The 25239-nt window shown below is 39.0% G+C and overlaps 1 protein-coding gene across 5 annotated transcripts in view; it reads right to left on the bottom strand.

The window, feature by feature from the left end:
- LOC122870371 (phospholipid-transporting ATPase ABCA1-like) overlaps positions 1–25239 on the bottom strand; it is a 165570-nt gene that overhangs the window by 115303 nt on the left and 25028 nt on the right. For all 5 annotated transcript variants that reach the window (XM_044184497.1, XM_044184496.1, XM_044184495.1 and 2 more), the window contains exons 2-11: positions 24368–24497; positions 20390–20483; positions 19987–20128; positions 19713–19834; positions 17175–17302; positions 14874–15071; positions 11673–11759; positions 11353–11548; positions 2447–2586; positions 1573–1689 (exon numbers count right to left, since the gene is read on the bottom strand). In XM_044184497.1, coding sequence (XP_044040432.1) covers positions 1573–1689; positions 2447–2586; positions 11353–11548; positions 11673–11759; positions 14874–15071; positions 17175–17302; positions 19713–19834; positions 19987–20128; positions 20390–20483; positions 24368–24433 — 1290 coding nt within the window. In that variant the 5' untranslated portion in view covers positions 24434–24497. The remainder of the gene's footprint in view (positions 1–1572; positions 1690–2446; positions 2587–11352; positions 11549–11672; positions 11760–14873; positions 15072–17174; positions 17303–19712; positions 19835–19986; positions 20129–20389; positions 20484–24367; positions 24498–25239) is intronic.

Here is a 25239-nt window from a genome sequence, read left to right as displayed (position 1 = left end):
ATTAAGTTACTGCTAAAGCAAACAGAACATCCTACTGCTGCTGAATAACATTAAAAGCATTTAACTGGTGAAACGAAGTTGTTTTTATTGTAAAGAAGACACAGGAAACGCAGTGCATTTGTCACCGAGGTCAGCCTAACCGCAGTAGTTAATTAAGATTATTAATTAACTAATATACAGCAAGATATTTTTGGAATGCAACAATGTATGTAATGGAACAAGGACCATCCATAGTGAGCTGTTAGGTAAAGAGTTATGTTGGAAGACACCTCCAACCTCTCAGAAAGTTAACCAACTTTACTGTGTCCTGCTGTTGTGTGGAAAACTACTTGCGCCATGTGCAGCATGAAATCAGATTGCAGTTTCTCACGGCATGATGGAAAAATGCAGATTATTGACAGACTTCTTAATCAAAACAAAGTGAGCCTGATTGGCTGCATTGTAAACAGATACACCCAGTCTTCAGCTGTATTTCTGACAAAGTAGCTGCTCCAGAATTCTGGGACCTGTAGTATTAAACCGCACTTGCGGTAACCACAGGTGTCGCCAAATCAGCCAGCACTGAAATCTTAAGGATTACAACTTTAAGGTGTAAAGGGATGGGTAGTTACGTAAAACATATTTTCAACCACTTATATTTGTAAGCCATTTCTGTACGGTATGTCCTCCTATTCAGCTATAAACCCTAAATCTTCTATCTCAAATGTTATTGTGGTGGTGATTGGTCCATCAACGTAAAACGTGTCAGCGACCTTGAATGACCTCTGAAGATGACAAACCTCCGAAGCCACCAGCTTCGTAGCGAGAGGTGGAGACAGAAAGTCGGGCTGGGAGAAAATGAAGACAAAGGAGGATTGCCGGCCCATTTGTGTAAAGGTTAGGGCTAGGGTAATGAATACCCTGGCTATATGGAACTCCCAATGTCTGCTTCCCTCCAGCTGCCTATAAGCTCATTTGGAGTGACACTGGAGTAATGTCAGTGTCAAGGAAATACGGCAAGAGGCAAAAAGAGAGAGAAGGAGAGAGGGAGGGAAAGAGAGAAGAGGTGGCAACGGGTCCATGTCCTCTACTTCTATAGATAATCCTTTCTGCCAGGATGAAAATTATCCTGCACTTATCCATAATTACTTTCCTCCCTCGGTTTCCATATCTAACAGAAGGTAATTGATGTACACAACATGTATATTCTCACCTGCAGTATATATATATGAGACTCATCATTTTAATTTTTCACTTTTACTGAAATGTACCGGAAAGTTGAGCAAGAAAGAGAATAAGCGTATTTCCCAAAATGTCGAACTATTCCTTTAAGTTTGTACTGTACAGTTAAATGTGAAACGACATCATACAAAAGCCAAAAGTACTGCAGGTTTATTACAGGTTTACAATTTGAATAAGTGTAACTTACAATTTTACAAAAAAAGAATTTTCAGTATTCTCTGAAATGTATGTTACAATCTGTTGAAAAACTAGATACTAAACTTCTCTGAATACCTAAAATAAAATAAAATAAATGTGGGCTACAGTGATTCAGGTCATTCTGTTATAGTGCTTCTTGGTGCACAGTCTTACCCGTATTGAACTGACTTGAGGGCTATTTTGAAGGAAATTCCAGATACGTGGCCCGAGTTCATCCCACAAATCAGCGAGCTCTTTAAGCATAGCCAAAGCGTTGAATGTACTATTTGCCTGAAACAAAAAAGAAAAACAATATTTAACAATAGTAGTTATCTTACCTTTCCCTGACCAAAAAAATACGCACTGAGCTTCTTCTATTCCCCCTGAGCCAATCCAGACATGAAAGTACTCCACATCTGCACATTTCAGTTAATCCATAGAGGAACTCATCACATTGTAACACTGCCACCCGCCATGGTGACAAATGTAAATGGGGTTATTTACCCCTGAACATTGACTTGTAAACAATCTGACTATGTCTGGTGCGAAAAGGGCCTCCTGCGCCAGCACCGGGCCGCTCGCTGTGAAGTCGGCAGATTTTGCTCATGCTCATTATGTATTCTTGATGCAAAATCCTCACTGCCTGCCTGTTGTTTGTTTTGCTCATGCAGTTATCAAAACGATGCTAATATCTTGGAGAAATGTCATGTCATGAAAATGCATTACATTCACCACGTTATATGAACAGGCCTCCTGACTAACTATTGCATTATTGTTATTTTCTTCCCCCAGGTGGTAACTTTGTGTGTCATTCCCCCACTGTAGGTTTCTTCACACTTCACACAATTGCTGATTCCTGTAATTGGCCTGATCCTGTGCATACAGGAGATTCAAATATATCCACAAACGGAAAAAAAAGTTTTTGTTTTTAGTATTTCTCTAAACTTGCTCATATCATACACTGATATCACAGATATTCAGCTGCTTTTCAACTGCATGAAAAGTCGGTGTGTATGTCAATATGTTACATTTTTCTCTCTATACTTACCTCTTTCACCATGAGGCGAGCAGCAGGTGTATCAGGTGTGTAGAGGACTTTCCCTTGCAGTAACGGCTTGAAGGTACTCCAAACGTAGCGCAGACCAGGTGTGCCCTCGAGGGTGTTGACAAGAGTCTGACAAAAAGCATCTATAGAAGAGAAGAAGAGAGGGGAGAAGACAGGGAAGGTCAAGGCAAGACCAAGAAAATCTTCCGAATCCTGTGTGCATACTTTACGTATGCTTTTTCATGGGACAGGAGGAAAAATCTATAAGAAATCAGAGAATTTGCAACACCCAAGAAGCAAACATGATAAATATTGCACATGAGCTTGAAATTCATATGTGGCTACCATAACAACCCTCTCAATACTTTTTCTCAATCCAGAGTGAGCAAATATAAACATAGTACAAAAATCACATGTTTACAATTAAGAATTAAGATTAAGAAAATCAAATATATATATAGCCTAATAATGCAATAAAAAAACAAAATAAAATTACTGGAAAGCACACGCCATCCTGAGTTACATCATAGGAACAGTATGGATGCAATCACTGCACTTCAGAACAGATTGCTATTACTTATAAGTGCTACTACTGACAACTTTTAATAGAGTCTTGATTAAGGATTCTTGTTCCATTTTGCTGACGCCATTGTGAGTAGTAAGTGTAAGTAAGGGTTACGATGTCGTGTTTTGCGCAATGATCACTTTGCAACCATTTTACAAGTACTTTGACCCAACAGGCCTGACAGAAGCTTGTTTAGGAGTAGAGCTGTTATGTGTTTATTTAGTTTATTGCAGCATATTGTTGGGAGAGCCATGGTTTTTGGAGACATTGCTGATATTGCCACTCAACACGTGCAAAAACCACCAAAATCACCACCACAAAAAAAACAACATTTTGTTTATGTCAATTGCAGACACATCAGTAAGGTTTTGTGAAAGGTCTTAGGTCACATCCTAGCCCTTAGATTAGAAAAGAAACCTTTGGGTTTATGCAGTGATAACAGCATCAGTTAAAAACTGTAACCTGAAAACAAATATTCAAACAATAATGTTAGAATTGGTGATAAGGTTAGCTCACCTTCATTCAATATATATATATATATATATATATATATATATATATATATGTGGCTAAATGTTTTTTTTCATTCAGTTTGTTGTTATATATCTCTAACACATCAATGCTGCTTTCTCCATATGTTAACAAGATTTTTCCTGGGAAATGCCCAACCTGAGTTTATAAAATGAAAAAAATCTCATGAAGTGGATATCAAGTCAGTTACTGGTACTTTATTACACATCAGCGACCCGAGAGTGGCAAAGTGGATGTATTTACAAAAAAGTTGGGGATTATTACTTTAAAAAAAACACATAGGCAGAGGAAAACACAAGCCAAGAGTTCAGACCTGAGTGCATAAGAAACAGCTTCTACTGAGCAGAGGAAAAAAAGTCAATATGCTCAGCAGCAGTACGATCATTACTAATTTAACTTATCTGCCAACGTGAATATTGCCAGGTTGGGAGAGTGCTGAATAGGTTACATGAGGACCTGCACTGCAAGGAGCCTGAAGTAGAAAGAAAGCTTGTGCTTGGTTTGTGCCTGCCTTGTTGTGGCTGAAAATATGTGATTCTTGCAGTGTGGTAGACAATTGATCAATTCAGTGTGTTGTCTGCTAGTCAATATGACCATCTGCCTATTTGATCTGTTACTACCTGTCTCTTTTGTCCAGACACCTGTCATTACATCAGTGCTTTTTCCAGTCCTTTTTCATTTTCCCCCTGTCAAGACTGCAGCAAAACCTCAACCCTCCACTTCTTCCCATCTCACCAGAGCAACCATTTCCCCCATCAGGGAGATTTTAGCGACCATTTTCAATGCAATTAAATGTTAGCCTTTCTGCCTGCTGGCCATCTTTCCCAGGTGCTCCTGGGAGGTCTGTGTGCAGGCAGCTAATGGCCACCCTTTAGTCTGAGTCTGGCCAGCTGTTCCCTCTACAGACTGCACAGATGCTACTTCCTGCAATCATAACACTTGAAAGACAGGAAAAGTGTGTGACACACAGCTCAGTAGCTCTCTGCTGGTAGGTGGCTCTTGGAAAAAGAGAGTTAAGCAAAAAGTAGACTTGTAATTATTCACTGGAGAGAATTTTGTATTATGCATGTCAATAACAGTAAGATGAAAGGGATTAGATTTCCGATGGGAATACTGTAGGACGCTAAAATGGACTGATCAAAGAACTGAGACAAACTGAATACGAGGGGACAGAGAAGACTGATCACCCTAAAGCAGTAGTTCCCCATGTGGAGGTCTGGACCTGCGATGGGGTGCCAAGATAATTCTGAGGGGTTTCAAAAGGATTAAAGAGCTACGAAAGAAACATGTATATATTTCTGTTACACAAAACTGTGTATATTTTTTACAGCTTCTCTTAAGTGTTTGCTTTTTTGTTGTGAAATACAGGACACTGTCACCTCTTCAGGCCTCATAAAAATTATTCTAATGAAACAATCATTAGAAATCAATCATCAAAAGTAAAAATTACTTTTTGGTTAAACTGCTCATAACTCACATCCACTTTAAAGATACCCTGAGGAGCTTTTGACCACTGGCAGTGCTAGGGAGTAATGTAAGTGGGTCCATGTTTCTGTTTGTGTCGTGCATGCACACACGCCAGTTTCATGCTATTCCACTGAATAACAGTTGGTGCCGTTAACGTGCAAAAATACGTGGCAATGCGCCAACAAAGGTAGTGAAGAAGAACACTGCTAGCTAGCAAACATGGATGTAAACAATGCTGGATTTAACTCCACAGGGTACCTTTAAGGTGGGGTCACAAGTAGAAAATGCTTCATCTTAAAAAGCAACTTGCAGGTTGGAGACCGCAGTGAATGAATGTGTAGGAAAGTGATGTAGAAACTAGATTTTCAAAAATGTTTACATATATATACAATACTGTAACTTCTGGAGTTGTTTTTGTAAGACAGCTTTAGTTCCGCATCAAAAAAGATGAATTGGACGTGATGTAACAAAAGGGAGAACAGCCAAGATAGCTCCAGTTTATCATTAAGAAGTGTGGATCCCAAGGCTGGTTTTGACACTGAAGAGGTTAAAAATGTATATTCATACGCATATGATGGACCACAGCCTTATAATTATGAGCCTGTTAGGCGGCCAAGAGACCAGGAACAGACCAGGATTAGAAGAAATAACGGCCATAGAAATTGAGTTGTGGTGTGAGAACCAGTGAAGACCTGGACAGGTGTCCTGCTAAGTGACCGGCTAACGATAGCTAATGCTCTGTTCACATCACAATATTGTAAAGTTTGCATTATTAATAAGCTAATAAGTATTAGCTTGTATCAGTCGTAGGGGTGTGCCATATCATATCGTCCACAATAATACCGGTATAATTTTGAATATAATTTTTTAAAAATCGTATCATTATAATGGCAACATTCTGACAAGTGTGGCCAAAAGCGAAAGTAATATTGCTACCGGCTCCACGGTGGAGGAGTTGGTTCCAAAAAGGGTACTTCAGTAGTGGAAGTGGTTTGGTTACAAAAGATCAAGCAGTGTTTCCCACACGCAGACTTTATTTGGTCAAGCTGTATATTAACGACGCCATCCGCGATCGATTAACTAGTGGACAATGTCCTGTCACTCCTGTGCGGTCTACTGACAATCGCAGATACTCTGCATAGAAACACAGACAGAGAGAGTCTCAGAGAGAGTGCACCTGTTGGTGCCGATATCATTCAGTGCCACGTTGGTTTTGATCATTTCGATAGGCTACGTCATTAACAACAAGCCTCCTCCACACATGGCTCACCAAGCTGCTGTGAAAACGAACACGCGGGTGAAAAAGTCCAAAACGCGAGTTGTGTTTTTTTATATATATATACACAGATAATATTTTCAATAGACAAATGTATATGTATATTATTGTTTTTCAGGATTTTTGTCATATGGTCAAGAATATCGTTATCAGCCTCAAATGGTCCTGCCTTCGACATCCCATCCTGAACTCCGTCATACCGCCGGGTATAATCCTCTGGTAAAAATAAAGGCCCCACACCTTTTCCTGTTAGTAAATCTGTGGACTGGACGTCCTAACAGGCTGGTGTACAAACACAATAATTCACCATGATGAATGGTGAAATGCAACATAAAACTAGCGAAAAAAGACAGACTAAATAAATTGCAACTGCTCAGACTCACTACCGCCTACTACCGCACGTTGAGCTAAGGCAGAGTCAGGGACGACTCCCGCAACAAAAAATGCGCTTTTAGGAGCATTGCTGAAAATGGCTACTTTTTCCTCAGAATATTTGCCCTTATGACTTTTAGAACATCTAAAATTCTGCATTAACTTTTCAAATGGTCATTTTCAGGAAAGGTTAGGTATACATTTAGTGAAACATTCAACCTGCAAGTTGCTCTTTAAGGGGTCACAAACCAAAAAGGTTGGGAACCACTGCCTTAAAGAGGTAGAGACATCTAGTGTGTGCAATCGAGCACACTACATATACAATTCCTACATGTATATTTCCTGTATGGTATAACCTGTTGCAGCCAGTGTACCAATGAAGAGAAATAAAGTAAACTCTATTCCACACAACAACTCTAAACCTGACTATGGTGAACTACTGCAGCTGTGAGTCACTTCAAACTTGGTCTCATTCATTTCAATCTAGAAGAATGTCCTGGTGCTGCAAGGAGACATATACCGATGTCTATATCCCTTTGGTCTGAGCTAATCTATTAAAAATTTTAAAGAAATGATGAAAGTGAACATGAGAATAGACTGCAATGCAAATGGACCTTGACCAACATGCTCGGGCCAATTACAAGACACAATGAAGAATTCTAGTCAACAATGAATGGCAGTGACAAATGTATAACACTCTAACATTAGGTATCTTTGTATCGTGGGAAAGATATGTCAGTTTTTGATATTTTGTGTGCTAAAGGGAGCATCAGATTACAAAGGTTACACCGTCTCCATCACTGTGAGCTGTGTAGTTCTTTTTTACAACAGATCTTTACTTTATTACAAAACGGCAGTATGAAAGAACAAGAGAATCTGTTCTTTACACCAGGTTTAGCCACAGTCAAATAATTGCTTGGAGCCTGAAGTCAGCCCCTCAACTTACCTGGCAAATTTAATCAATTTGAGTTGCACCCTGGAGATGGGCTCAATTCAGCACTATAGTGAGACAGTGCCGTAGACACACTACAAATGCTGGAGCTACACACACACTGTCTCGCGTATGCAATCACATGCGCAGTCATGCACATGCGCACACATACAGCAAAAGGATATTACTTTAGGTTCATACTTTCTATTTCAGGCATCTCATGCAATGTACAATCAGGAACACACGTACAGCACACATGTACACCTAATATGACACACCAGTCTAAAGTGAACTACCCCATGCATCAATAAAGAAGCACTTATTTATTACAAGCAATACAAATCAAGTGCTGCTTTGCAGCATTCCAACAGAAAGTCACATATGCGTGAATGAATGTCACTAAAGTCACGCTCTCATAAGAGACATTTTTACATCCATGGCTATAGTGCTTTAACAGTTTTGCCTATTTCTTTTTGCAGAGAAAAGGGGAGCCAACCCATTCAAATAATCCATATGGTACCAAATAATGTCCAATTTAACAACAGCAAGGAAAACAACCTCTACAATGAGCCGTATGTATAAGAGCCTCCAAATACATGTGCAAAACATCTTTTAACAAATTTCTCCAACAAATTAAGTATATGACATTGCAGAGCCATGTAATCACTTCTTATTCATGCTAATCTACTGGGCAAATTTTGAAAATGGTAACAACTTAAAATTACTGTTTACTGTCATGGAAGAACAGCTACCACCCCAAGTATTCTGTATAAAGTTTTCCTTTGCTGTCAGCGATTAATTGGGAAGGGAACATTACTGAACTGTTAACAAAACCTCAGTGTTGGCCTTCTACTATTCCTTTGAGTGTACTTTTATACTTACAAAGGAGTTGTAATTGGCCATTATGCAGACACCCTGCATATTAAAGATTAATTTAACTGTACATAGACCAACAACATGAAATGCCACGCCAATCCAAAACAGCCATTAGCATGCTAACAGAGATGTTAGTGCTTGTTTTGTATGGGTGATAGAATGTTTTTGCTAATTTGCGCTGGCACGAGCATGCAATTCCACTTTACAGTCTAACTTTATTCCCAGGGAATAGAGGCTTCTTATTAAAATCTAATTTTGTGCAGTTGTCTCCAAAGAACAGGCATTTAATGAAACAAGAACGCACGGTCTCTAATGAGCACGAGGCTACAAGAAGTTACACTGAAGATCTAATTCTCAAGGATTTTATGGTATAAACATATTCAGTGATTTTCAAAGCTGTCCCCACCACCACAATTGCATAATCCTTCCATATATTTAAATGTATGGAAAATGTGTAGTATACTGTATATATAGCAATATATTTATATCTGTATATGTTTGTTCTTTTAGGGTTTTATTTCCATTGTACTAAATAAGAAAGTTAATAAATTAACCTTTATTTTAACAATATATTATTATATTTGCAGAATTAGAAAACTTCCTTTGTGACTTATTTATGCAAACAAACAGAAATGCCTATCCCTATTTGAAAAAGTTACCATCCCTTAAATGACTAAAAATAGAATCAGGTGCACTTAAACAGGTTCAAATGATGAGACACATGGTCAGGACTTGTTTTAAAAATTCCAGTGTGTGATAATCCCAAATTACTTTTTTTTTCTCTGTGGGCTCTTCAAGTCCCATGGATGAAAACTGAAAAAGCAGATATTCTACAAATACAGAGAACTTCAGACTGCAGCCAGTTCATTTAGAAGAAGTCATCTTCACAATGTTGACAAACTTCAAAATGCTCCAACAAGTTCTAGAAAAGCCAGAATAAAAAACTAAGTGATGTGAAGGCATCTCTTTCCACAGTAACTGTTAAACAACACTTGGGTGAAGAACAACACTACTATAGAGTAACAATACATTCTGGACCAAGTCAGGCGTTTGGTAAAGAAAAAAACATTGCCTTTCAAAAGATCAGCCTTCATCATGGGGCAACAGCAACCCCCCCCTTGTTTGGGGGGGGGGGTTGCTGATTAAATGACACATCTCACAGTGTCAGCTAGCCCATTTCTGTGATAAGCATGTAGGTATACAGTATACTGTACCTGACTGTTACCATGAGTTTACACTACAAGCTACATGGTCAACAAGTAACCTTTCGTCTGTTACAGAAGTGAGTCACATAAATGCCAACATCTTTTATGTATGTACAGTGTGCCTATTTTACCTTGAGATAAATTCCTCACCCACTAGACAAATGTACGCATCAGAAACACATTTGATGCAGTAATGCCAGCAAAGCAGAGTGTGCACTATGTCATATCAAAGGGTGATTCATATCAGTCCTCTGTCATCCAAAAATGACTGTAGGATCTATCTTTCCTCTTTTATTAATTAAATCCTCGCAGCCATGTGAACACTCATTCACCATTGTTGAAGGTGGGTGGAAAGGCTCATATTTTCAAAGCGGTGTGTTTCTTCCAATGTGGCTACCTGGAATACATCTTTAATAAGTAGCACCAGGCTAATGCAAAGCACACAACTCTGCTGTGCCGGATACTCTGTACTGTGTTACCATGTGTATATACTGTATTTTATCAGGAGTATGGGAGACAATGACATCCTGGGGATGCAGTGGACCCAGCAATTTAGACAGCTCTGGGACATTTTAAAAGGTATCACTGAACTCCATTAGGACAGTCTCTTCCCAAAAACCTTCACAAACTGAGCCAGATTCAGTGAAATCAATACAGCACCGGGGGAATTTGAGTACAAATGCTAACAATATGGCTGCCATGGTTGTATTTCCTTACTGAATAGTACAAAATACCAGTTTAGAGCACAAAAAAAGTGTTTTAGTGACACCATCTGTCCTCTGTGAGAAGTTTGGGTTGCCATATGTTCATATTTAGGATGTTATATATTTGCGCCTTGTGACTCTATACCACCGAGACAACAACATCAGTTCTATTTGGGATAGGTTGCTCTGGACTTTCCTCTCCATTAAGAAAAAATCAGGGTGTCAATGTCATGGTGGGGAGTGCACAGCTTTTAAATAGAATGAGAAGAGCTGATTTGATTGGCTACAATTGATGCCAGCCACTGACACAGTCGCCGATAATGTATTCTTAATCAAACCCAGTTTCCAGCTCTGGCGCAGGTGCCAACTGTGCCACAGGTGCTTGACTGCCCCACTAATTCATGGAAATAGGGATATTTTTTACTCACCTGCATGCATACAGTATTTTGATAACAGGAAATACTGGGGTTTGTACTAAATCTGTCTGTGCCAATCATTTATTACAGTGTACTTGATCTAATAGAATTACTTTTAGTCTTTGTCCATTTACAGCACACCAAAAATGCCTATGAAGAATCGCTGGACCAAAGCTGTCTTGCTGGGCTTGTGTGCTGCACTAGCAAGGCCACACTGTTTTCTCCATAAAGTTGTTAAAACAGCATCATTCTGACATTTCAAAGGAGAAAAAAACTTTGATTCAATATGTTTTGTCGTGATTCATGCCATCCTCTGCCACACTATTGATCAAGCATAATTCCCAGTTCTTACCCCTCTTCCAAATGCAGCACAGTTATGCTGTATACCTCTGGCTGCAAAATTACCAAAAATCAGTTGCCATTTTTTTCTAAAAAAAAAACAATTGGCCATGTCCTGGCTACCATGACTACATACAGCCCTGTAACGCTAAAATGTAGATATATGATTAAGACACAAGCACTGTGTGAGAACTTTGCTTCATAAAGGAGTTTGCTGCAGCACTTACCGGAACTGTTGCCCATAATGGAGGTTGACTCGTTGTTAGCCATCTGTCTAGGTGAGCGTAAACTGATGGGCATATTGGTGGAATTGAAGCCAGGCTGTTTTTCACACAGTAACATATTGATACTGCCAATCATGTCCCTTTGGAAATCCAGTGAACTAGCAGCCTTAAAGATCATGGAGTTCTGTAACCTGGCCATCTGGATGTAAGAAAGTAAAAGTCAGGAATTACGAAAATACATACAATAAAAAAATAGCCATATCATCATAGAAATCTAAAAATAGATTCCTGTCCAGTGGACATGATACAGTAGCAACACTAACCTCCTCAATCACTGGTAACGCATCTAGAGTGGTTTTCCTCATCAGTGTCGCTGTGTCTGCTGGATTCAGAGCCAAAGCTGAAGGTAGCTAAAGGAGGGTATGAACAGGTTTACAGAACAATATATGTATGGCCAGATTTAACAAGGAAATAATCCAATGTATAAATTATGCTTGCAGGAATGTTTGCTATTTTGAGAAATATTCAATTGTTGTAAAGGTTCTCTCTTCTTTAAACTATGTCCTGAAAAAAAGTATGCTATTGTATTGCATAGCCAGTAGCTAGTTACAGTTGTAATTTCCACATTAATTTATGTTCGTAGATTTTATGATCACTTGTGATGTCCACACCTTAGTTAAAAATACCACTTCTATATGAACCTTTCCATTCAAGACACTATATGACTGCAATGCACACACTAATTTGTGCATCTTGACCTGTAAATTGTATCCGAGCATCATCATCCCTGGCACTGGTTAATAAAAGTTGCATTAAAATGACAAGTGTTACTGTGTGTTACAGTGACATTCTGAAGGTACACGGTATGAGTCCAATTAGAAGAACTAAATGGCATGCCCTTTTAACCACTATCATTTCCATGCATCAAGTGTCAAGTATAGGCTGTATTATGAGTGCCGGTATTGTCTTTCAGCAAATAAAATGACAAAGCTTAGAAAAAATTATTCTACAAAAACAATATAACCATACATATTTTGAATGCTTCAAAAAGTTAAGCTAGATAGAGCTAATGAACTGCAAAGGAGATTATGCTATCAAACACAGACTAAAAAAGACACACTTTGACATTTGAATGACCTCTGTTGAGCACCACATACTGTATATTTAAATGCTTTTTGTTTACTGTCTTCCCTGTGTATTTTGTTCTGAAATGATTTCCAGAAACCCAAAAACAAAATTGTGGAACCAATGTCTAAATCACCCTCTGCCACTCACTATGTCAGTGATAAACCCTGACTTCATCCCTTGTCCTTTTCTTTATGTTGTTGCTGTTGTTATCGCAATCATTCAGCAACGTCAAGCTTTAAGTGTGAAGACTTGATGTTGTTTTCCATCCATTTGCTTGCGGCGCTGAAGAGCTTTTCCACCATATCTTGTCTTGGCTTTCTTTTTTTCCTGTGTCTGAAAATGCCTGTGGGCTTAAATTGTTCAAATGCTCTTTCCTACGAACTTCCAGCCTTATCACTTATTTATTGGATTTGCTGTCCCATATATTTTTTCTCAAAGATAAACTCAAAGAAAAGTGCAGGCTTTCATAATCCCAAAAGGGAACTCAGAGATTTAAAAGAATTCAAGAAAACATTGGTTCTAATAAATAATTCCCAGCTGATTGCATGCATTCTAGTAAAATCACTTGGAAGACACAGAGGTGCACATGACAATGAGAATTTTAAAAGCTTAGACCCTATAGAATGGGAAATGATTTCCCACTCAAAATGGATGAAATAAAAACACATTAAGATAATGGTGCAGTAATAACACAAAATAAGTGTTGCGGTGTTGCTGGTAGGTCTGACCCTATAGTGGATGCATTAGCAAAGATATTTCTTCATCTCTCTAACTCAAAGAGCCAGACAAGCATAACATTTACTTTTCAACTGGTTACTCAATTGGCTGGCACAGAAAATCATTGTCACTGAATTCAATTTACTGCAAGCCATGCGAGAATTATAGTTAGAGCAGACCATGTGCCCACAATACTTTTTAACTGTATTAAGCTGTGGAAATTGTTTTATCTTATAGTATGTAATTGATAAAATATCCATACTGAAAATTACCTTGTGCAGCAATGTTTACTTTTTCTTATTTATCTCTCAATTTAGGCATAACTAATACACAGAAAATGCCAAAAAGAAGAAGTCAGGAATTTTGGCATACAAAAACTACCAACACTACCTTGGCATTTCATTTTTGCTTAGGCGTAAAGTTCACAATATCACACCCAATAATTTGTGCATAAATTGACCTCACCATCAATTTCAGTAATAACAGGCAGACTGGATAGCTGAACCTTGTGGCTTAAAATCGTTTGCTCAGCAGATCAGAAACAGATTTGTACCAACAACCCTGCACTAACGGGCCCACTCAGCAAAACCAAATTGTATCAACAAACAGTAAATAACGATGTAAATATATACAAGGTTTTGCAAAACAAAATACATTTCTCTAAATTTTTTGATCGTTTCTGAAGCCAATTTAAAGCCGAACGTACGGGGCCAACGTTGTTAGCCGTTGTGCTGAGGTTACAGGACTACTTATTGCCGAGAGTTTTAAAACTCTGGTCATTTGCCATCACCACATCTAGACGCTTGAATGAGAGACAGCTAACGCACCTCTTTGTATAATGTGGGACGAACACAGCACTGAGCTGTAGATCACCTCTTTTGTACACCTCTCTTGCTATTCCACTTTCCTAGTGGAATAGCAATCAAGCGTAAAATGCGTCCTTCCAAATGTTGAATGTTGTACAAGGACAGCTTCAATTGCTATCAGTACATAACTAAAGCTAAGTATGCTTGTTGAAAAGAAATCAATGTCAATCAATGTTCGGAGGCTATACAGGCTATGATGTACTCCAGTCAGTAGCGCACCATGGAAGTTGAAAGTGCATCTCCTAGCAACACGAGCTTTCAAATGTCAGTCATGGGAAATGCCCACCAAAAGGCCTGAATCTTAGATGCTGTTTCCACAAAAATGTCCAAAAACATTTTTATTCTCTTCTGAAAAATGATGAATAATGATGAAAACTAAATAAACACAATAGCTGCAGTATCTCCATTTAGACTTTAAAATGCCTGCCAGGGGGTTCAAATGCATCCTCCCAAGTTATTCCTCAATTGCGCCAGTGGTGGCTGAGACATCACAAAAGTTTCAAATTTACATTTTTAATACTACCTTCATGAGCCCAGGCAGTGTAATTTGTAAGGATGCTAAATGTGGGCGACCTTGCTGAGCAGAAATTAGGGCTTTTCAAATGTAGAAGTTATGGCCTGTATTACCACTGCAGTGACCCCATCAGGTCAATTAGTGTAAACACAGTTCAATGCATTCACTCTCCAACTTCTGTCAAAATTAGACTTATTGTGTCTGAGTTTCAATGGAAAATTCCTTCAGGTCTCATCAAAGTCAAATCAAACAAGTTGTGAGATATGTTCGTTGTGTGGGCAAAACCAAGAAAAGCTCACCTCAGAAAGCACTTTCCTTGCATCCAGGTTTTGCAGGAGTACTTGCTGGGTGTTAATCAGCTGCTCTGGAGTGCGGAAGCAGCTGACATTTTGAAAAGCCTCCTTTTCAGCTTGGCTGCTAAATTGGACATACTCATCCAGATCTGTCCCCTCACACAGGATGCGCCTCAGGTTGTCTGGCCTCGGGATGCCCATCATCTGAAAAATAAATACCAACTTTGGTAGAAGTTGACAAACAAGAGAACTTTGCATCTGACCATATTTTATTTATTCATGTTGTGTTCCATGGGTTTTGTGCAGGCAGAAGGTATGCAAAATCACATTTCAAAATCAGATATAAAGTAGTGTTTTCATTTTAAGTAAGCCGTATTTTTCTTAGATCACCCTCTAATACAGCACTGTACATATGCACAAACACTGACAGTGACACTTGAAACAACAATAAAATGTGACAGACAGAAACATTAACACCCACACACAGATGCATACACACAGATAATTTGTATCATACCAGACAGTATACAGTGATACCAAGGAAGACAGGATATGTGGGCGGAAGAGAAAGAATGGCTTGTGAACTGTACCAGGAACTTTTACTTTCTGGGCACATAGCAGAGTTTGTTCCAGAGTCCACTGCAACCATCAGAATGCCTCATACACAGTAGGGATTCTTTTAATCAGTGCACATTGTATTTAAGCATCCTTGCCAATGTCAGTGAAACATAATTACCTTCTTGCAGCTCATCTGATATTACTTGTTACATACCACGGTATCAATTGGGGAGCATTTAGAGACAAGACACTCTGCTGTTGCAAGTTAATTTCACTCCAAATTACCTGCTTTAAGCAGCTTCAAATGACTTTTTTGTCAAGCAAATACTAGAGTTTGCTTTGATTATGACTGTCAAGACAAAGTGTCTCAGAGGCAGTTCTTGGCCAGCACATTATATTCTTAAATGTTCAAGCACAACACTCTTGGCACATTTGGTCTTTTGAACATTTTGGTAACATTTAAATTCCTTCATTTACAGGAGGCAGAAAATCTTGTCTCAAAGCAGTTGGGATTCTTATTATTCAAGGGTTTTTTATTGGGTTTTTCAAAGATTTACATATGATACATTATATTAACATCTACATCCCACCCACCCACCCCACCCCCCTGGGAGACTGGCCAACACACCAAGAGTGGAAAAAATAAAAATAGTAATAACAATAATAATAATAATTATTATTATAATTCTAGTAACAAATATTATAAAGAATATAAATAAAAAACAATAAATAAATAAATGAAGCAAAAACAAATAAAATAGAATAAAGATTTGACAGTGATTCTAAGAAGTTATGGTTATCAGTTACAGGCATTAAGTTATATTTCTTGTAGTGTAGACATTATTATAGTAGTCCAGCAATGGTTGCCATACTTTTTGGAATGTATAAACTGAGCCCTGAGTGGTAAATCTGAGCTTTTCCAACTTCAAATGAACCATTACCTCCTCAACCCAGCAGCTATGCATTATATAGAATGAGACATCTTGCTAAAAGTGGCGAGAAAGCAACAGTGTGGGCCAAGGCCTTGAGAGAGAGAGAGAGAGAGAGAGAGAGAGAGAGAGAGAGAGAGAGAGAGAGAGAGAGAGAGAGAGAGAGAGATTCAGAACTCTATGAGCAACGCCAAAAACTGTCAGACTAGGCTTTGGGTCTATGACCTTGTTACACATGTACAAGAGTGTTTCAGAGACCTTAGCCAAAATGAATGAATAAGGGTTGCTGGGTCTTGGTCACTCTGTGGGCCGCTTTATCAGACCATTATACAAAAACAAGAGTGAAAGAGATGCGTCATCAGCCCACTTTGATTATGCACAAGCCCACCTCCTCATTAAGATCCTCACTTTTTTTTGTGAACCGACCAATCACAGCCTGGATGGGGCGGGACATAAAAAAAGTCGTAACACAGTTAACTTTTGAAATGTTGAACTCATTGGTATGCATGAATGGTTATGATTATTGACAAGTTAGTACTTAGCATTAACAAATTAGAGACTAACCACCCAGGTACAACAAAACCCTTTCCACCCGCTGCTGAAAAAAATCCAAGAGGAAACACTGAGGTTATGTGGATCATATCAATGGACAACTGATTTCCAGATTTCATCCTAGATCCTCTCACCAAAGTCATCCTCCCATTTTGATTTGAGATGGTGCAAGGAGGGTGAGGCCACTGACAGTAAAACTGATTCTGGTGGGAAACCACCATGGGAGACTGGTTTCAACAGGCAGGCAGAGTAGGAAAATGATACTCACTGGATTGAGCTGAATCTCAGCATTCATAAGGCTCTGGACCACTGCTGGTGGCACTGACAAATTCCCCTTCAGATGAGTGGAGAAAGTTTCATTGTCTCGCAGAATACTCCTTAGGATTACTGGTTGAGCTTAAACATTAAAAATGGAGAATCATTACTTTTGCAGAACACCAAGTGATACACAGCAAAACCTGGGACACACAATAGGAAATACAGTGCACAGCAGTGTATGCTGACAACTGGTCAGAGATGGAAGACTTAAAGGGAAATGTATTTGCTTGTTTTTAACCTGAGTCTTATTTTCATAGTTATATCTATAAATCCTCCAAACTTGCTCGCCATCTGCACTGCAGATATTTTGCAGCCAACCCTTCAGCCTTTCTGTCTCTGCCTCCATTCTTTGTCTATCCCCCTGCATTTGATTTCAACACTACTTTTCACAAATATGGATGCATGCAGAAACACGTGAGACATGTGTCATTTGCCTTAATGGACACCTATGCCAACCATGGAGCAGAGCCTGTCGTGTAAATAATAGGAGAGCAGCCTTTCCACTGCAATGGAAGGTTGATCTAACCAAAGCACTAGAGGATTTATTCTGTTGTTGAAAGGACAAGGTTAAAGCTAAAGTCCCTGTCTTCAGAATCACTGCAGTGCAGCTGCTGAGTATAATGTTATCCTAACTGATAGAAACAATGGCCAAATCTATGAATCTAAAATAAGACCTAAAATGAAAAGAAATCCTTTAAAATTTCATTTGTGCATGTTATTAAAAAAAATAGAAAATCAAGAACGCAGAATTAGTAGTCTGATTCGGTTTAATTACCTCTGCCAAGGAGGTCATGTTTTCGGTGCTGTTTGTTTGTTTGTTTGTTTGTCAGCAAGATTACAGAAAAACTACTGGCCCAATTTTCATGAAACTTGGTGGAAGGGTGTAGCATGGGTCAAGGAAGAAATCTTTTAATTTTGGAACTCGAGTTGACAACAACTCTACTAAAAAGTAGATAAAGTAGAAAAGCAATATTTCCACATGCTTTGTCTACAGTTGTTGTTGTTACAACCACATCACGCCTGTTTGAAATACTGTAACTCTAATAGTTTGGAAAATATATCCATACATATATCATGGTTGCGATTGTAGATTTGTATATCATAGAAGACTGGACTATAAACTGGCCTTGGCGGATGTCTGCGCCCTTCTAGTTATACATGTTGCTGGAGTGGCATCACAGGTCTGATAAATTTGAGTTTAAATTCTGCTTTCTAGATGACTGTTGCAATTAAATCCTTCACTGGTGCAAGTAGGGATTGAACACCTCAGTCGCATGGGTGTGTGAGAGGAGACAAATTGTTGCTAAAAATGTACCAGATTGTTACCCAGCCATTTTCTCCTGATTAGTTGCCCACAGATAGTCAGGATTTAAAAGAGTCTGCTTCAAAACCAATCGGCTGTTGCCCCCTCACAATGCCTTAGCAGCAGGGAGCCCACTACAGTATATTCACACACCCATGCACATACTGTATCTATTCAACATGTGTTTTCTTCTTTCTGGGACTCCAACATGTGCAGCTGAGATGATGAACAGATTATGTAATTTAATTAGATTAGACTTTTTGCAAGTGTAATACATGCAAGTCAGTCAATTATCAGGATGAGGGGAGGAAGTGACTTATACTGGGTTATTCAAGGTTCAATTAAGATAAATGTTGGGTAAAAAATCACTCAGTATTGTGTGGGATTGATTACGCTGCTTGATACTCTGGGATCTTCCTGAACACTGTTGCCTTTCTGATTTAAGTGACCACCTGAGTCTTTTAATCAACCCTTGGTAAAAATAAAAAAAGGACTACACAATCACCTTTGCCATCGTAGTCTTTTGATAGTACTCCATTCCCCATTCTTGTTAATGACCTTTTGTGCTCTCGCCTCAGACAGCAAATCCCATTAATTATGCCCAGGCTTAGATCTTTGATGGATTTAATCTTGTATATTACAAGCCAGCGACCCCAAAATGCAAATGTCCCACAAGCCGTTTGTTGAACAGCAGCATATCACCCCACCCCCCCGTCTTTTTGCAAATTAGGTGCTGTATGAAAATCTGAATATCATCAGACTAAATGAGCCTAATGCAAAGCAGCAACTTATCAAGACAAACGATCTGTCAGTCTGCATGGCAAATTGCATCATAAATAATCATGCCATTGTTTTTGAGGGATAAAGGGGAATAACAAATCCTCAAACTTGTCATCCACATGAAGGGGATACTTTCCTTGATGGAGAGTACTTAACAAAGACATAGCAGAGTGATTGTTGCTGAGGCAATGAGTATTTTCTATATCAATTATTTTTGAACCATTACTCAGTAGCAAAAAAACTTTTATGTCAAGAAAGACCAATCTATACTTTGACCATGTTGCTTTTCACCTATTTCTATGATAGTATTTGTTAATAACCTTAAAACAAGGTGCTTCCATGAATAGTGCCATTGTTTTAAAGTCAGTGCATCAAGAATTTGGATTAGAATTCGATTACCATTACCAGGGTTAGACTGTGACAGGACAGAAGCCCACTGGTTGAGGTCATCTGCCAGCAACTGAGCCTTGCTGAGAATAGATCTGTTCACCAGGAGGGTCTGCAGCTCTATCAACATCCCAGCAATTCTGAATAACCAGAAAGACAGAAAAGATCATAAATTGTCTGTATCTTAGATATATCTATCTTAGATATAATCTGAAATCAGAACCAAAATATTCCTTTACATCCTAATGTATAATGTCTTAGAAGACAGAAAAAGAAACATCCCAGTACATACATGGAGTTGTTGAAGTTGTTGACTTGGCCTGGTGTCTCCCCCGGCGTTGGATAATCCAAACAGGGATTGTTCATGTTACACATCATACCTTGAAGCCAGGGCAGCACTCCAGCTGATGGCATGGCTTTATTTGGGTAGTGGCCTAAAGGAATAGAGTATTCATCTACCAAGCTGCATGGCTAACACGTTGTTGTTTGGAAATATAGATTCAGTGATGTCACAACAGAGGTTAGTATTCTTAATGTTCTTGCTAGATCATTATATTTTCCTCAACATTTTATATATACATTAGCTTTGAGTTGTGACTTATGGAAACACACATTAAAACCTGAGTAGTTGTTCTGCAGGTCTAACTGACTTGCAAAATAGAGTTTAACATTGCAACTGGGTTCGTAGTACTTACATTGGCCTTTGTAAAGTGGCTTGTTGGTGGAACGCACCCACACCAGAATGAAGAAGAGAAACAGAGGCCATAGCACTTCAATGACTAGCCGCACCTGCACAAAGGATAAAGTGGTCTTATTTTCAGAATTTGTTTATGAAATACAGCTTTGGAACATATTATGGCTCACATCATTTTCGTTGTTAAAAATGTGACATCACTAATAAAGTCAAAGCAAATCTCTCCAAAGATATGAGGTGGATGTGAAGGTGTGTGGACTATTAATTAAAAGCCAAAGAGAAACTGGTGTGTTTCGGCAGCTGAGATACCGTTAATGATTGACTAAAATGACTTCATGAGGCTGTGTGTATCCATGTGAGTGTGTTTACAATGTAGCTGCACACGCCACAGCCCACATGTTTTGCTATTAGTCTTGCTTTTACTCTAAGCACTTACAGGATTGAGAGAGCAACCTCAGCTTGTGACTCCCCAAGCCAAAGCTATCACATACACTCCTTATCATCTCTTCGCCACATTTAATCCTCTTCTGGATGAAGAGTACCAACCACTTCCTTGCTCTAATACAACCACTTCAATACCTGCCAGTAGGAAGCGCCCCCATGTCACACACTTTTATTTCAACCTCAGGGAATGGGTGAAGAGAGAAACCAACAAAGCACAAATGGATAACCTCAAGGCTTTACTTCACTAGGTTGTTTCTCATATTTTTCCCCTTGAGGGATATTCTAGAGACAAAGTACCAAGACCTTTGAGTTTGGAGGTTTTACATATATATCTGAACCACCTTGGGTTATTACAAGTTCAAGCTTCCACAATTACCAAACACACCTGCATGCTTATTTTTACCACTGCTGTCACTGTGGAAACACCAAAGTAGTGCAGTTGTTTTATAAATAAGTCAAGGTAATGTGCATCTCTGAAAGCTGAAGGCCAAGTAACATTTGTTCCACAGTAGATTTCACTTCATAAAGGCAATTCATCCCTGCGGTGAAGTGTTATCGGCAGGAAGTAATATTCACCAGTGGATGACTTCCAATGAGATATTACAATGCTGCAGCTCATCTTTTCTTGACTCTTCAACCCCACACTCTCTGCCATCTAGGATTTTACGCGTCCCTTGGCACACCATCGCTCAACAACCCCACCCTTCCAGCCCTGCACTCACACGCCGATCTCTCTCCGCTAACCTCAGCTGACCTGGTCTGCCTGCACACTCATCAACCTCAGCTGACCTGGTCTGCCTGCACACTCATCAACCTCAGCTGACCTGGTCTGCGTGCACACTCATCCCTCCCACAATCTCTGGTGGGGTGACCCACTTAGAGGAATCAGCTGGAAAGGTCCAGTCAGCCAATCCCCTGCTCCTGCTCTGGTAACACGTTCAAACACTGATGACACACATTAGCACAAATAATAGGAGAAGACATCTATACTGAGGTTGTTGTCTTCATAATTAAACTGGAGGGCATGCAGAGGTGGGGAAAATACAATAATACATATTGCTTGTTATGCCACAGCACCATGGGAACCTTATGAATTAAAGTAAGTTTTCTGAAGTAGAATAGGGATGAGGGGTGGGGGTTGAACACATTTATATTTAGTTCAGTTTGGTATAGGTATAGTGAATCTTCAGTTCTATAATTTTGTCAGTGAATTACAGATGAGAAAATTGCAGAAAATCACATTGCATACATTTCAAAGAAACCAGAAAGAATTTCTAATTCTGTCCTTTAATTCCCTCCAGTCTGTATGTCAGAGAGGATGTAGTTCTGCAGAGAGGGTGAATTATCATAATGTATTCCAAAGAAAAGGCATGGAGAGGGAACACAGAGATCATGGGGACTTTCTCAATGTCTGGCTCTCCAGGCATTTGCCATCGGACACCAGCGTCTTTGTGAATAGATAATCTCCTCCTATGAAATTATGTGAAATACTGGACCATAAAATCAGTTTCATGCCTGTTATAAAATCTTAAAATGCTTGATGAGGCATTCATATAATTGGTCATTAACCTCCACAAGCCCTCCAGAAGCACCATTGTCCTTGCTAACTCCCACTGGTTTTGTATAATAACAATATTTCATGTTGACATTGGCCAAATATCCTACATTCCATGCACAAAACCACCACTGTCCCCTTACATATTCCAGGGAAAAAGTAGGTGCATATTTTTTCCTGATACAAACGGATACCACCCTGTTCGTTCTGCTGGTTGATAAAATTAACAAGGAGAATGTTTCCCAGATACAAACTTGTAAAACTGCAAATTACTTTGCCTTATGTTATTCCAAGAAAGTAAGAACTTTGATGAAAGTAGATTTTTTTTTAGAAGATGTCTTTTGTTCTACTCTGGCAACAGGCACACTGCTGTGCTTGAACCCCTAACAAAACTGGTGGGTGGATGTGACTCCTATCATCATTACAAGGGTATAAATCAAAGAACACACTGCAGCTCTTTGTTACAGCTATATCTGCCTCAAAAATGACTCATAAGGCTAACTAGATTCCATGACAACTTGTCCTGACCCTTGAAATGCAGCTGCAAGACATGGTGTAACCGTTATCTTCCTGCAGCATGTGACCTGGCCAGTGTGGGTGACATCTTATATTATTGGCTGATCATGTGTAGGCTAGTGTCTATTACGAGAAGGAGTAAATAATGACTGGGGTCAAGGGAAGTGGGCAGGGCAAAGGGACAATGCCTAAGAGACTTAAGCCTCAACAGCAAACCTCAGTGAGGTTTGCATTTGTAAAAAGGCAATGCCAATATTAATCTAGATTTAAATGAACATAGTTTGGAGATTTATCTGTATCAAATATATTAAGCAAGCATGTGCATTTAGTTAGACTAAACAATTTTGTCTATCTTATAGTTTAGTGTACACAAATCAAAAGAGTTTCACAAACTGTAGATAAGACCATAAACTAGAAAAGGCTAAATTATCTGAAGAAAAGTTAAATGTGCTCGCTTCAGCTGTAAATCACAGATACAAACACTGCAAACAGGTTAAAATGTCTTGAAATGTTAATTGTTTGTATCAGAAATGTTTCATGGGAGTTGCAGTTTGAGTTGGAGCACTTAAAGCTCGAGTTGAAGTGTCAACAAAGCTGAAGCACGGAAAGGGCCAAAAGCAGTTGAAATCAGTTGAAGTGTAAACGCTGAAAGCGTTTGAAGTAGGAGTTTAACCCATGTAAGCAGTGGAATTGTCAGTTTGTATGTAAGCACCTAAAGTAGGTGAACTAACATTTGAAGCACAAGCAGTGAAAGCAGTATAACTGTCAGTGAAAGATGAAAGGGGCTAAAATGTCAGTTGAACTGTTAACAATGAAAGCAGTTAAAATTTCTGCTGAAGTTGAAGCAGCAGAGATAGTTTAAGTGCACTGAAAAAAGTTGAAGTGTTAGTTAGCATGTAAGGAGTGACAGCAGTTGAAATGTCAGTCGGAGTATTTGAGCTTTCAGTTGAAGAGTAAAAATTAACAGCCGTTAATTGTCTGATAACATTTCTGTAAACTGCAAAGACACTAAACGTTTGGATAACATTGCAGAGGACGGGCTTTGATAGTAAGTTTGTATGAAGAGCCAGAAAGAGTACTTGCCCTTCAAACAAAGCATTTAACATTCGTCACTCCCTATCCCGTTCTATTAGGCCAAAGACTGGCTTCGTTAGAACTCAAATACAGGCAATGTGACATAACGTGCACAAGAGATAGATCTCCAAAAATTGAAGGTGACACTTCGAATTGGTCGGCATTAAAGTAAGATTGTTCTTGTTCTCTAGTGGGAGAGTTAAAGGCAGCTTACTTCTATAGGGGACAATTTTCGTAGTAAATCCCTCCTATTACCTTTCCCTCCCCTGAATAACTTACTTGCCCTTGATAACACAATCCTGGGACCATATCCTCATTTTCCCTCCATTGCTGACCAATTTTAGCAGATATATGTTGATTTGCAAAGGGGGTTGGTGAGCACAAGTGTACCTTTTGTCTCTTCCGGAGAGTGAAGTTCTTCCACAGGAGCAGAGTGAACTGCGTCAGGAGACCCATTACGGCTTATCCTGGCAATATCCTGCCAAAGCGTCGCTATGGCAACTGGCCCACTTAATAAACCCTGGAGGGAATAAAAGGCAGAGTTTGGTTTTAATACAGAGAAGCAATGCATCTTGGGGGAGTGCCACTAATCATTTACTTCCCTAGGCCTTGGGGCTTATTGCGCAGCACCTGTTCTAAGAATTATTATCACCGACACTCAGCAAATCTCAGGATAGGGCAACGTCTCAGCACGTGGAGGTTACGCAGTTTGGATCTACCGTATAAGAATCTTTATTAAAGACCATGTGGTTGTTTTACTTAATGTACTACATATAAAACTATTAGGTCAAAACCAAAATCTCTTTTCTTTTGCTCTTAAAGAGGGATGAGGCAATGTAAACTGCGCTCTTTGTCTTATTAACCACCACTGTACTACAAATTCTCTGTCAATTAATCAGTCTTTTTTTTGGTGACCAGAGTAAAATAAATAAAAGACAAAAGCTACATGGACAACTGCCTCACTTTTCATGTGGACCAAAGATTGCTGTAAAATATTTATTGCAGGTTTTACTAGCCACTGAACACTGATTACACAGATAATAAACAAATAGATCTGCCGTAGAATTTTTATACTGCTACATCAAGTATGACCTTTATTAAAAACTCCACAACTTACAGTTTCTCCTTTGACTACAGTTCATACATTGGTCGGCCGTGAGATCCAATTCATTACTACAGGATTGTTTTTGGTTTTTTTTATTAATTGTACAAGACAGTTTTACCAATTTACAGTTTTCATTTAAAATGCGCCAGTAATGTCA

Source organism: Siniperca chuatsi, linkage group LG22 (genome assembly GCF_020085105.1).
Source record: "Siniperca chuatsi isolate FFG_IHB_CAS linkage group LG22, ASM2008510v1, whole genome shotgun sequence".
Taxonomy (NCBI): Eukaryota; Metazoa; Chordata; class Actinopteri; order Centrarchiformes; family Sinipercidae; genus Siniperca; species Siniperca chuatsi.
This window is presented reverse-complemented; position numbering and strand designations above follow the sequence as displayed.